General features: G+C 48.2%; 1 protein-coding gene across 3 annotated transcripts in view; it reads left to right on the forward strand.

Annotated features, from left to right (window-relative positions):
- Positions 1-13,117, forward strand: part of Nol4l (nucleolar protein 4 like) — a 79,060-nt gene that overhangs the window by 21,349 nt on the left and 44,594 nt on the right. For all 3 annotated transcript variants that reach the window (XM_036185928.1, XM_036185927.1, XM_036185929.1), the window contains one exon: positions 859-968. In XM_036185928.1, the coding sequence (XP_036041821.1) occupies positions 859-968 (110 nt within the window). The remainder of the gene's footprint in view (positions 1-858; positions 969-13,117) is intronic.

The raw sequence follows: 13,117 nt of genomic DNA on the forward strand, positions 1-13,117 counted from the left end.
AGGCCAGCCTAGGCTACATACAAAGTAAGACCTTGTCTCAAAATAAATAACTTAATTAAACACCTTTTTTTCAGAGGGAAGCAGACTATAATTCTCTGCATGCATATCATATCAAGTGTGCAAAGGAAAGTCACAGGGAAAATAAACAGAAGCATATGCCATGCTGCTTGGTGCAATTACGCTTTTAGATTTTCCTCTTCACATCATTCCACACATTGCAGATTTTCTACAAAAAGAGCATACGTAGCTTTGATCCTCAGGACAGCAGAGCAATAAGCAGGAGGAAAAACCCTCCTCTGCATGCGATTATGGAGGCACCAGGATTTGGGAGGGTAGATGGCACTGTGGGCCTGGCTCAGATCTGTGAGCCATCTGGTCCCAGAGGGTGCTGGGGGTGGGGGCACTGTGGGGCTGAGGCTGGAGTGCAGCAGGCAGAGGCAGGTGTTTACCAGGAGGAGCCGACTTTGGCCAGAGTTGGAAACTTAATGCCTTCAGGGTCCTGGCAGGTGGCCTGGGTGAGCAAAGCTGTGCCCTGTGGTAAGTAGGACTGTGGCAAAGCACAGATGTCCTGCCTGTAAGAAGAGGCTGCTTCAGGGCTGCATGGTTGTCACAGGAACCCCACGTGACCAGACCTTCCACTTCTTTTGAAATAGACAAGTCTCACGTTTTGTTTCTTAAACTGGCACCTAACTGGCAAGCGTTTTCAGCACTGTGTGTTGCATACCACACAGGTGGACAGTTGAACAGTGAATGCCACGGGCCCTGCCCTTCATGGGGCATCCTTCCATCCCCCCACGCCCACCCTCAGCCCTCCAGCTGGCACAGACTGAAAGGAGATGCCTTTTGTTGTTCCTGCAGAGAATGAGCCTCCGTCCCCTCTGGTGTCTGGCATTATTGACTACAACATGCCCCTCACCTCCACCTACTTGAAGCAGATGAAGCTGCGAGTCATGAACTCCCAGGAGCAGGTAAGGTGCCTGCTGTCTCCCCAGAGACCAGGGGGTGGGGGCATGGCCTTCTCAGGCCTGGGGGCCGCAGCAGCTTGTACAAACGGGCAAATCAAGGAGACCCTTATCTGGTCATCTGGCCCCAAGCCAGCAGAGAGGGCAGAAGTGCGTCCTTCCTGGGAGTGTCTTCTGAAACCTGGACACTCAGCCTTGCCAGGCTTTCCCCAAGGATATTCAAGGGAGAGGTGCTCCAGAGCCACAGACCTTGGCTCTCAGGCCCTCCCCTCTGTCTGTTGCACTGCTGGCTGCTTGCCTGTGGCCTCTGTCATGCTTGGGTCCTAGACAGGCCAGGAAGATGGGCCTTGGAAAGTGGCCCAGGCTAGATAAGGCCTTGGGGCTCCCTTGTTGTTCAAGACTTCCAGATGTGGTTTGCCAAGGGATGTCAGGCACCATGAAACACCCCACACACACACACTTGTGTCTCCCCACACAGTCCACTTGCTAACCTCTGACAAAGCAAATAGCCTGCCTTTCAAAGATAATCTGGGTGAGCGCTGTCCTCTCCCTCTGCTCTGCTGCCACCAAAATCAGGGCATTCCTTCCTCACCTGTCTCCAGTGCCCCACCTCTGCTGATAGCAAGTCCCCAGGGCTTAACTACAGGAAGAGGAGCTTGTTCTCGAATGGAGTCCAGGTCAGAACTCTGGGTCCATGCTGTCTTGCACTGCAATACGAACAACACGTGTATGTGGGGGTGGGTGAAAGGTGGGGAGCATCATGACTGGGCCTGGATGTGGCAGGGTGATTCTATGCAGCAGCTGGGCCTGTGCTGCTCACTTTGAGCACTCAGGCTGTTTGGCTTGATCTGCTGAGCTGCCTCCCAAGCCCCACAACCCAGGTTCCTAGAGGCTAAAGGAAGGAAGCCAGCTTTGTTCTGGAAGGCCAGTCTCTTGTGTCTGTGTTTCCCCTCACCCAACAGTACCTGTCATAGATGGTTGCAGTCAAAGGCAGTGATTGTGTGCGCGGAGGTGGGGGTGAGGGGATAGGGGTGGGATGTGGGGTGTGGGTGGGGAGCCTGGAGGTGGGGCAGAGCCTGCATGGTTTCTGCTTTGGGGTGGCAGTCTCGGGGTGTCATTGTTGTGCTAATACTTAGGAAATTTCAGTCATACTGCACAGATCCCTGGTGATGATTGAGGAGGAATCATGGCCTTCGTTTTCCATAACCATCCCAGTGGCGCTTGTCACTCATAAAGAGACAGGCAGAGAACACAGACAGCTGAGAGCAGTACCACATGGCCTTTTCTCTTCTGGGGCAGGCAGCTGGATCTGGGTCGCCGCTGGGGCCAGTGTGGTCAGTGTGGTGTGCAGACGTGACCTCTTGTCCATGCTCCTGTCAGGTCTTATTTGGTTTTAAAATCTCACTATAGTTTCCCTTGCATTGGTAGAAGGGGGGTCAGATTAACAAAGATGGGGCCCTTTCTGTGAGCCAGGCTCTGGGGCTTAGCAAATGGGGCCCAGTGGTGCTGTTGTGAAGCCTGTCCTCCAGGGTTTGTGGTTATGGATACTCAGGGTGTCCAGCAGAGGGTCTGCGGCAGAGACAGGGAAGGCTTGCCACAGCAAAGGACGCCTGAGATGATGTTAAATATGAAAGAAAGAGAGGTCCCAGACCCCAAGGAGAACCTATGCAAACGCCCCAGGGTCAAGGGGGGACAGAATTCGAGAGTTCCTCTGCTGATGGAGAAGGGAACTCACAGCCACACTCCAGCATCGGGCAAGTATCTAGCGAACCAAAACTCACGGACTGATTGTCCTGGCCAGGCTCAAGCTACTTCCACAATAAGACTGTGAGAGTCATTGTCCCCAAGTATTCTGGGAGTCCGGCTGCAGCTGGGGCTGAGAGAGGGAAGACTCGGAGCGGCCAGTTTCCCTGTCTGTCGGGGATGGAGGTCAAAGGGCAAACCCTCCTTGCATACTGGCAGGTGAAGTGATAGCAATATTCCACATTTCCTTGTGCCTCCCACCTGTCAATCTCCAGTGCCCCCATGCCCCCTCCACATGCCCACCCCCACCCCATCCCACCACAAACAGCAGGGTCTCTCAGGCAGAGGCAGCACCTGATTGTTTATCTACAGCAGCGAGGAAGGAAGGGGCCAAGGACCAGAAGCCTCCGATGCTCCTGCTTGAGTTGAAACTAAAAATACATAGCCTTGCATTAGTGGCCTCTTCCTTACCAGTGAAGGCAGAGCAGGGTCCTCCTTAGGGCAAGTGATGTCCTCTCATCCAAAGTCTGTCTACCTTGGCCTAAGTTCTGCCTTGTCATGTCCCACATCCCAAGACAAAATTTCACTCCATCACTGTGACCACAGAGTGCCAACAGCTGACACCTGTAGTGTTTGCAAGCTGCTGATGTGAGCTATGTGGAAAGCAAAACAGTCCTCGGTAACTAGGGCTGGGAGAGAAAATGTCAGTTAATCGTGCACTTGGTGGGAACAACTGCCCGATCATTTCTTTTGGGGTTTTCCAGCATTGCACATCCAGGAGACCAGCGGGGGGGGGGGGGGGGGGCGGGTGCATGTGCACCTCACCTTGTTCTGATCAGACAGTGAAGAGAGGAGGTGGGGCTTTCTTGCAGCTGGCCAGGCATGTTGTTAGATTCAGGTTAATCTGCTGGGAACTTAGTCCTTCTCTGTGTCAGATATTAGAAATGTGGAAAGCTAATACCAGGGTCTGACACCTGGCAACCCTCCCCCCATACACACATAAAAGGAAACTGATGATAATATTCACCCAAAGGAAAGAGATTCTTCTTGAGGTCTGATTCGATGCAGCAAATATTTTTAGTTTCCTCAGCATGCAAGATGATATGCAGTTAAATGACACTCTCTCTACAGAGACCTCCCCAAAGACCATGACTCCAGGAGTTGTCATCAAAGTGGCCATGATAAATTGAAAATATGGGCTATAGTGTCCTAAAAGAGGTTTTATTTCCGGCCAGGTGTGGTGGCCCATCCCTGTAATCTTGACACTTGGAAAGTAGATCCCAAGTTCAAGGCCAGCTTGGATTCAAAAAACTCAAAATAAGAGGATTTTGCTTATCACGAACTTTCTTCTAGAGATACAGAACTCGGTTGTACACATGATAAATTGATCTTCTTAGAGGAGGCATGGTAGGGAAATGTGGTGAGCTCTGAGCTCTCAGGGAACAGCTGAGAGCCTTCCAGGAGAAGGTCAGGTCCCAGGAAGGGATGCAGGCTGCACTGTGGGCCTGAGTCAACCAGTAGGTACTGCCGGGAGGGCAGTGGTGGCTCATGCCTTTAATCCCAGCACTTGGGAGGCAGAGGCAGGCAGATCTCTGTGAGTTCGAGGCCAGCCTGGCCTACAGAGTGAGATCCAGGAAAGGCACAAAGCTATATAGAGAAACCCTGTCTCAAAAAACAAAAACCAGTAGGTACCAACTGACCGATCAGTTTCCAAATCCCCTTCCAGAGGGTGCTCTAAGCACTGAGCACTGCACTATATCTCTTTGTCACAGAATAACCCATTTACTGCCATTCACTTTTCTTACTTCTCCATTCTTTTGTAATTAAATAACACAGAGACTCTGGAGAAAAACCAGTAATAACAATAAGACAAAACAAAGCTGCCCCCAAAACAGCACAAGCGAGAGAGAGCACAGGGAGAAAGATCCTATCATCTCCCCCCAAACCACTTCTAGCCATCTTCAGGAGCACCTTGCTAGCTTTGCCTGGAAACTGGGGTCTGCCTTAAGTAGGGAAATTAGAGCCAGCCATGCACACCTTTAAGCCCAGTGCTCAGGAGGCAGAGGCAGGTGGATCTCTGAGTTCGAGGCCAGCCTGGTCTACAGAGCTAGTTCCAGGACAGCCAGGTCTACACAAAGACACCCTGTCTAGAAAAAAACAAAAGGAAATAGGGAGGGTAGGGGCACCCATGGATACCACTGTGGCTTGTGACTGTCACAGTGTCCACAAGAGGTCCATATGCCTTCAGTGTCCCTGTGGTCCTGACTGCTCCTGAGATGCAGCGCTTGCAAGGATATCGAACTATGGAAGCCACATTTGGAAGCAGGGCCACCTTGCCCATCTCCCCACCCCCCACCCCTGGCCCCCATACAAACTTCATTGCACAAAGGCAGAGGCAGAGCCCTGATCTGCTCCTCGGTCTCCTCACCCCGGATGTTCTGTCCAGAGGGAAGACTACACTGGTCTCTGCCCCAGCAGTGCTAATGTCTCCTAATGGTTTTCCTGTTCTCATAGCCACGTGAAGTGATGTAAGCTCCCTTGGTCAGTCCAGCCTGCTAGGGGCACCATCTTGCCTCCATTAACTTCTGCCCCCTCTCTTCCATTCCGCCTTAGTCCAGATAGTCTCCCAGTCTTGGGGACCGATGGTCAGGACAGACCTACCTCTACTAAGGGTATGCACCTGGAACCTGCAGGCTCACTTAGGGTCTCCAAATGATTTCCCTCGTTACCTGGAGAGCAGAGAGCTGGCACTGTTCCCAGGCAGGGTTCCAGACCACTACCCCCACTTCACCCTGGGTGGCTTTGACTAAGGCATTTCGCTTCTCTGGCTTCCATTTTGTTCATTAGTTACTTGAAAGCCAAAATAATACACTTTCCTCCTAGGTTTTTCTGTTTGTTTGGTTTAGTTTGGCTTTGTTGTTGTTGTTTTTTCTAAACAGGGCTTCTCTGTATAACCATGCTGGCTGTCCTGGAACTCGCTCTATAGACTAGGATGGCCTTGAACTCAGAGATCCGCCATTCTCTGCCTCCTGAGATTAAAGGTGTACACCACCGCCTCCTGGCTCTAAAAGATATTATTTTTAATTGTGGTTATGTGAACATGTGTGCTGACGCCTGGGAAGCCTCCTGGAACTGGAGTTATAAGTGGTTGTGAACTACTGGCTGGGAATCGATTTGGGTCCTTTGCAAGAGCAATCCTTAACTACTGAGCTTTCCCAGCCCCTCCCCTTCTATTTATATTTCTTTATTTTGTATGTGCATTTTGGGGGGAGCATTGTGTGCCACAGCATGAGTGTAGCTGTCATAGGACACTTTCAGGACATGGTTCTTTCCTCCTACCCTGTGGGTCCTTGGATTGAACTCAGGGTGTCAGTTAGGCTTGGCAGCAGCTGCCTTTACCCACTGAATCATCTTGCCACCCCCACTTGTAAAGGAGCCAGATGATGTGAAACATAGCAAACACTGGAATGGGCACATTAGAAGCACTCTCTGAAGCTATTTATTTCTCATTTGCAGTGCCGGGGATGGAACCCAGGGACCCACACACGCTAAGTGAGATCTCTGTCACTGGGCCATCTTCCTCATCTCCCCACCACCACCACATTCACTTAAAACAAAACAGAGAGCTAATGTAAGGGTTGGGATGTAGCTCAGATAGCACTCTAATAGAGTGTTTACCCAGCTTGCATGAAGCCCTGGTCTCAGTCCTCAGCACTACAATGACCAGGCACAGTGGCCTATGCTTGTCTTCCCAGCACTAGAAGAGACTCTGAATTTCAAGGACATCTCCAGCTACATAGTAAGTTCGAGGCCAGCTGATCCCTTGCTCAGAAGACCCCAAGAAAATGGGAAAACAAAACTAACAAAGCAGGGGGAGCAGAGGCTGTGGCAAATCCATACGGTATTTAAACTTGTTTTGAGTGTGTGATTAAGTGACTTAACATACTCCTATCATATTGACTTACAACCATTACCAACTGTCTGTATTCACAGGTGTGTGTGTGTAGAGAAAGCAAGGAGTGGGGGACCCACAGAGAATAACCTCAGATGTCATTGCTCAGGTGCCTTTCTTCCACCACCTTTAGACAGGATCTCTCTCACTGGTCTGGAGCTGTAGTAGGCTGGCTGACCAGAGCCCAGCCTGACTCTGCCTCCAGCTATTGCAGATGTAAGCATGCACCACCACATCCAACTTTTTCACATGAGCTGTGGCGAGTGCTTTACTGACGGAGGAGCCCTCTCCCAGCCCTAGGTCAGCTCTCTTTCCATCACTTCTAACGAAGCTTGTGCCATAGAGGAGCCACACAACGGCTCTCCAGCTCCGTAAAACCTTCGTTGTACTTTGTGTCTCTGTGATTTTGGCTGCTGCAGGTCCTTCACAGGTGTGGCCTCAGGCAGCATTGTCCTGCCTCACCTGGATGGCTTAGTGCTATATCTTCAGGGTCCTTCGAGTCAAGGACTGTGTCAGAACTTCATCCTTTCACAGCTGAGAAAAATCTCTTTGTATGAGACTCTTACTTCATCTCTCCATCCATCAACGGACATTTGAGCTGCTGGTACTTTCAGCATATCACTCGTTTTTTAAAATTTTATTTTGATTTATTTATTACTATTATGTGTGTGTACACACACACACACACACACACACACACACACACACACACACACCTATCTATGCTTGTGTGTTTGTGTGTGCACCATGTATGTCCAGTGCCCACAGTGGCCAGAAGAGGGCATCAGATCCCCTGGAACTAAAGGACCTAGACTTAGTCAATATATAGGTACTAGGAGCTAAGCCTGGGTCCTCTGCAGGAGCAGGCAATGCTCTTAACTGCTGAGCCGTCTCTCCAGGCCCACAACCACATCACTTCTTCATTATTTCTTGAAGAAGGGAAGCATTGAAGCGGGACAGTATTCCTTCTCTCTGAGTCCTTCCTCCTCTTTTTTGTCTCATGAGCTTTTCCCACCTACTCGTTGATCAGAATAACCCAAGCAAATGGCAGACCCAAAGGAGTTAGACTATGCCTGGCTTCTAGGTGCTGCCCTGGGCAGAGAGGATTAGGAGCCCCCAGACAGTGATGCCCTCCTCCTTTTTCTTCATAGTTCAGGTCACATGAGCATTTGGAGGAATAGCAGAATGGGAAAGTGTCCACATCTGCTATAGCTCAGTGTGTTTGAACTTGGGTGGCCTTTTCACTAAGATATTGTTTGTTTGTTTGTGCATGAGTGCTTGCCTGCGTGTATGTACACCATGTGCATGTGCTACCCATGGAGACTAGAAGAGGGTGTCAGATCTCCTGGGACTGGAGTTAAGGATGGTTATGAGCTCTCATGTGGGTGCTAGGCAGGTGAGGGCCCAGGTCCTCTGCAAGACCAAGTGTTCTTAAGAGCTGAGCCATCTCTCAGAGGTATGGATGTGTCTCCCTTAAAATTTTTTTTAATGATTTATTTATTCTTACTCTATGTGCATTGGTGTTTTGTTTGCATGTGTATCTCCATGAGGGTGTCATATCCCCTGGAACTGGAGTTACAGACAATTATGAACTATACCATGTGGGTGCTAGGAATTGAACCCAGGTCCTCTGGAAGAACACCCAGTGCCTTTAACCGCTGAGCCATCTCTCCAGCCCCAGATGGGCCTTTTTTAAAAAAATAGAAAAAAAAAAAAAAAAAAAAAAAAAAGGACGGTGATGGCACACACCTTTAATCCCAGCATTCAGGGAGTAGGAGGCAGAGGCAGGTGGATCTCTGTGAGTTCAAGGCCAGCCTGGTCTACAGAGCGAGTTCCAGGACAGCTAGGAATACACAGAGAAACCCTGTCTTAAAAGGGGCGGGGTGAGCCGGGTGGGTAGGGGGCGCATGCTTGTAATCCCAGCACTGGTTTGGGGGAGCAGAGGCAGGTGGATCTCTGTGAGTTCGAGGCCAGCCTGGTCTACAGAGCTATAGTCCGGGACAGGCTCCGAAACTACAGAGAAACCCTGTCTCGAAAAAAAAAAAAAAAAAAGGGGGGGGGGGGGCTGGAGAGATGACTCAGAGGTTAAAAGCACTGGCTGCTCTTCCAGAAGTCCTGAGTTCAAATCCTAGCAACCACATGTCCTGAGTTTAATTCCCAGCAACCACATGGTGACTCACAACCATCCATAATGAGATCTGGTACCTTCTTCTGGCATGCAGGTGTACATGAAGGCAGAACACTGCATACATAATAAATAATTTTTTTTTTAAATAAGCAAAATCGCCGGGCAGTGGTGGCGCACTAATCCCAGCACTCGGGAGGCAGAGGCAGGCAGATCTCTGTGAGTTCGAGGCTAGCCTGATCTACAGAGTGAGTTCCAGGAAAGGCTCCAAAGCTGCACAGAGAAACCCTGTCTTGAAAAACCAAAAAAAAAAAAAAAAAAGAAAAGAAAAAGCAAGCAAAATCTAACCATTTGGTATTTTCTGATATATTTATTAATGGGTCAGAAAAGAAAATGAAAACTGAGCAAGGTATGTTGCTGTTATGCTGAGCAAACAAATGTTCATTGTTAGAAAGTGTCATGTGCCCATGCTGAAAGGAAACCTTCCTGGGGATGATCAGAGTTTTCCTCCTTGGCTAGCCCTTAGGTGGAGAGGTGATGTTGTGAGGCAGCATCTTTGTGCTGTGGCATTCAGTATGGCTTTGCCTTCTTCAGTTTTAATTAGTCAATATCTAAAAAATACCAGTGTCTGCATCCAAGCAATAGAGGTGGACCTGGAGGCGTCTGTGACTGTGTGACCTTGGCCACCCTCTTCCCTAGACTCGTCCATGCTGGGCTCACCCCCAGACCTTGCTGTTCTTGCTGGCCTCCTCTCTTGTGCCACCCCTGGTCTTCTGGAAGAAGACCTCTGTGGCCTCTGGGATTGCTCCCTTGTCCCCTGACCTGTGTAAGGGGGCTCAGCTTGCTGCTTTGGGAGGCCCAATGCCCGTGACCATGTTTTCAAGATCATTGAATCTCTTGCCCAGTAAATCTCTGGCTCTGGAGGAGGGTTTCAGCTGCAGCAAGCAAAGCAAAAGCAAAAGCAGCTGAAACACTGGCCTTGGCCAAGGTGGCTGCCGGGATTTCTCCGGGCAAGTGTGGTCCTTGGAGCATTTCCACCCAGGGCTTATGTTGACAGGGTCTGCCTGTGACCCCAGGGCAGCTTGCCCTCAGAAGTGCCCTCTCCCTCTCTGCAGGCCTTGTATCTTTTCTTTTCTTTTGTTTGTCTTCATTTTTACTTTTATTAGGAGAATACATTTAAAAAAAGAAAAGAAAAGAAAGAAAACCTGTTGAAAACAGCAGCCCTGCCCCCATCTGCCCACTTCAGTTTCTATCCTCAACATGGATGGCCTCTTTTCTTTTCCTATCCTTGTCCATCTCTTCTACATTTTCTTTCTCTCTCTAAGTAACAAGTTTATACTGCTCACACTTGTTTCATTATTGTTGTTTTAATTTGGTCTTTCCTTGTCACTATTTAAGAATTTCTTAATTCCTGTAAGCACATTCATTAGTTCTTTCTCCATCCCTCAGTGTCCCGGTGTCTCTCTATTTAGATAAATCACTGTTCCTTATTTATATTGTTACTGTGCATGAAGTACTTGTAGCTGACCCAGTCAGCATGCCACCACTGCGTTTGCTTTCCCTGGCTTTCCCAGTATTGGCCCTTGCCTCTTTGCTCAGCCTTGGTCCTGTGTCTTTTGATCTTTCTTGTGCTGAGAAGGCTTGTCCCTTTTCTTTTTGTGGGCTCAGATTCACTCCCTTTTTCCTTTTTCTTTTCTTTCTCCTTCCTTCCTTCCTTCCTTCCTTCCTTCCTTCCTTCCTTCCTTCCTTCCTTCCTTCCTTCCTTCCTTCCTTTCCTTAATACCTCCTGCATTTGAATCTCAAAAACAGCCAACCACACCAGCTCTGTGTTTCCTTTCAGTAATGTTCTCATTCTTGTGATAGATTATGTTGGAGAAGAGTTTTAGATTTAGAAATATTGAGCTGAGGGGATTTCCACATTCTCCTCCACCCTACTAGCAGTTTCAACTATTAGTAACATGTTACAGTGGCCAAACAGGAGCCAACATTGATACACTGTTAACTGAAGTCCAAGGTTATTTCCCCTCAGAGGCTTCACCAGTCACATCTGCCCAGGCTACATTATCACACTGAGCTGCCCTGTGCTTTAAGTCTCCCCTGGGCTGTGGCATTTTTCTGAGATTTTCTTGAGTTGTGTGACCTTGACAGTTGTCATGAGTGCTGGTCATGTGCTTTGTGGGATTTTAGAATTTCTCTGATGTCTTTCTCAATGTAAACGGTAATGTTTATGGTCATTCCAAGGAAGAGCACAGACAGAGTAGTCACCTCACATAGTAGCTTCTGACTGTCAACAGGATTTATCTGGGGTTGGCTTTGATCGCACTGGCTGAGGCAATGTCTCTTGATCTCTTCCCTAGAGTTGCCCGCTCACTCCCTGAGGAGGACCTGCCAGAGCCCTGGCTCCCCATGCAATGCAGTTTTCTGTCCTTTCCTCCTCCTCAGTCTGGCCACCTGGCTGCTTGCTTCATACTCTGTTCACAGTGCCCCTCCATTTTGCTGGTCAATTTTATTCCAGGTTGGGCCACTGGGAACTTCTCCTGTTAGCTCCTGCAGACTTTCCACATGTGCCCCTCTGGGTCTACTTTCTTTGGTTCTTTTACTTTGGGGTCTGATTTGATTATTTGTTTGTTTGTTTGTTTGTTTGTCATAACTCGCTGGTACTGCAATAGAACCAGCCATTTTCCAGAGAACCTGCTTTCTCTTCTTGGAGAGTCATACTAAAAATAAAATTGGGGTAGTAAGTGTGCTTGCTCTTGGATTGTCCTCTCTTTCAGACCCTCTAGGCAAACAAAGACAAACATGTTTTCATTTTCATTTAAATTTTTATGGGCAGTGGTGGTGGCACAAGCCTTTAATTCCAGCACTTGGGAGGCAGAGGCAGGCGGATCTCTGTGAGTTCAAGGCCAGCCTGGTCTACAAAGCCAGTACAGACTCCAAAGCTACACAGAGAAACCCTGTCTCCAAAAACAAAACAAACCAAAACAAAAATTATATGGAGTTGGGGATTTAGCTCAGTGGTAGAGTGCTTGCCTAGCAAGTGCAAGGCCCTGGGTTCGATCCTCAGCTCCACAAAATAAATAAATAAATGAATGAATAAAATAAAATAATTATGCATTATTTATTCATTTATTTTATGTGCATATGTGTATGGGTATAGGTGTGCTATACAATATGTATGGAGATCAGGGGACAACTTTTGGGACAAATCAGTTCTCTCTTTCCACTGTAGGTTCCCAGGATTGAACTCAAGACATCTACCTTTTCTTTTCTTTCTTTCTTTCCTTTTTTTTTTTTTTTTTCCTTTGAGACAGGGTTTTTCTGTGTAGCTTTGCACCTTTCCTGGAGCTCGCTTTGTAGACCAAGCTGGCCTCGAACTCACAGAGATCCACCTGCCTCTGCCTCCTGAGTGCTGGGATTAAAGGCCACCACTGCCCGGCTTGCCTTTTCATTTTTTAATATTTGATCTTTGTCTCTGTGAGTTTGAGACCAGCCTGGGGCTATTATACAAAGAAATACTGTCTCAGAAGAAAAAAGATATCTTTGTCCATTTAGAGCTTACCCTAATATATAAATCTTGCTTAGCCCTTTTGTCTCAGCATCTTGTATTAAATTACCTATTTAGGGGCTGAGGGTGTAGCTCAGTGTTAGAACACTTGCTTAGCACATGTGAGGCCCTGTATTTCAACCACAGTACCACAGAATGTTGATGGTGAGGATGATGAAGAAGAGGAGGAAGAATCTATTTTCCCCACAGCCTGGAGACTACCTTTATACCTCACCAGATTTTCTTCCAGTCAGAATCCATTTGTGTTCAGTCCCCTGGCCTTTGCCTGTTCTGCACTATGCTGTGTTAAGTATTAAGGCTTTATAATCACAGGAATGGATGCTCTCTTGCTGACTTTCTTTTTCAAAGTTTTATTGACTTGAAAAAAGGTTATTTAGGGGGAAGGAATGCTTCTTTAATGTATCCTCTCCTTGCTGGGGGAGGTCCACCTGACTAGACTAAGGAGAACTAAGCAATACATTTGGCCCCAAGCCTTTTGTTCACTCACCAACCTGCTGGAGTCTGGAGACTGTAAACAGGTCAGCTAGCAGTACCCCCACCATCCTGAAGATGGGTTCAGCACAACTGGCATTTTTCTTTTGTTTTTTAAAAGATTTATTTGTTTCTATTTATTTGTATGAGTGTTTGCCTACATGCATATGTATATGCACCATGTGTGTGCAGTGCCTGCAGAGGCCAGAAGAGGGCACTGGATCCCCCAGAGCTGGAATTATAGATGGTTGTGAGTGGTCATGTGCTGGGAACTGAGTCCAGGTCCTCTGTCAGAGAAG

Source organism: Onychomys torridus, chromosome 4 (assembly GCF_903995425.1).
Source record: "Onychomys torridus chromosome 4, mOncTor1.1, whole genome shotgun sequence".
NCBI classification, from domain to species: Eukaryota; Metazoa; Chordata; class Mammalia; order Rodentia; family Cricetidae; genus Onychomys; species Onychomys torridus.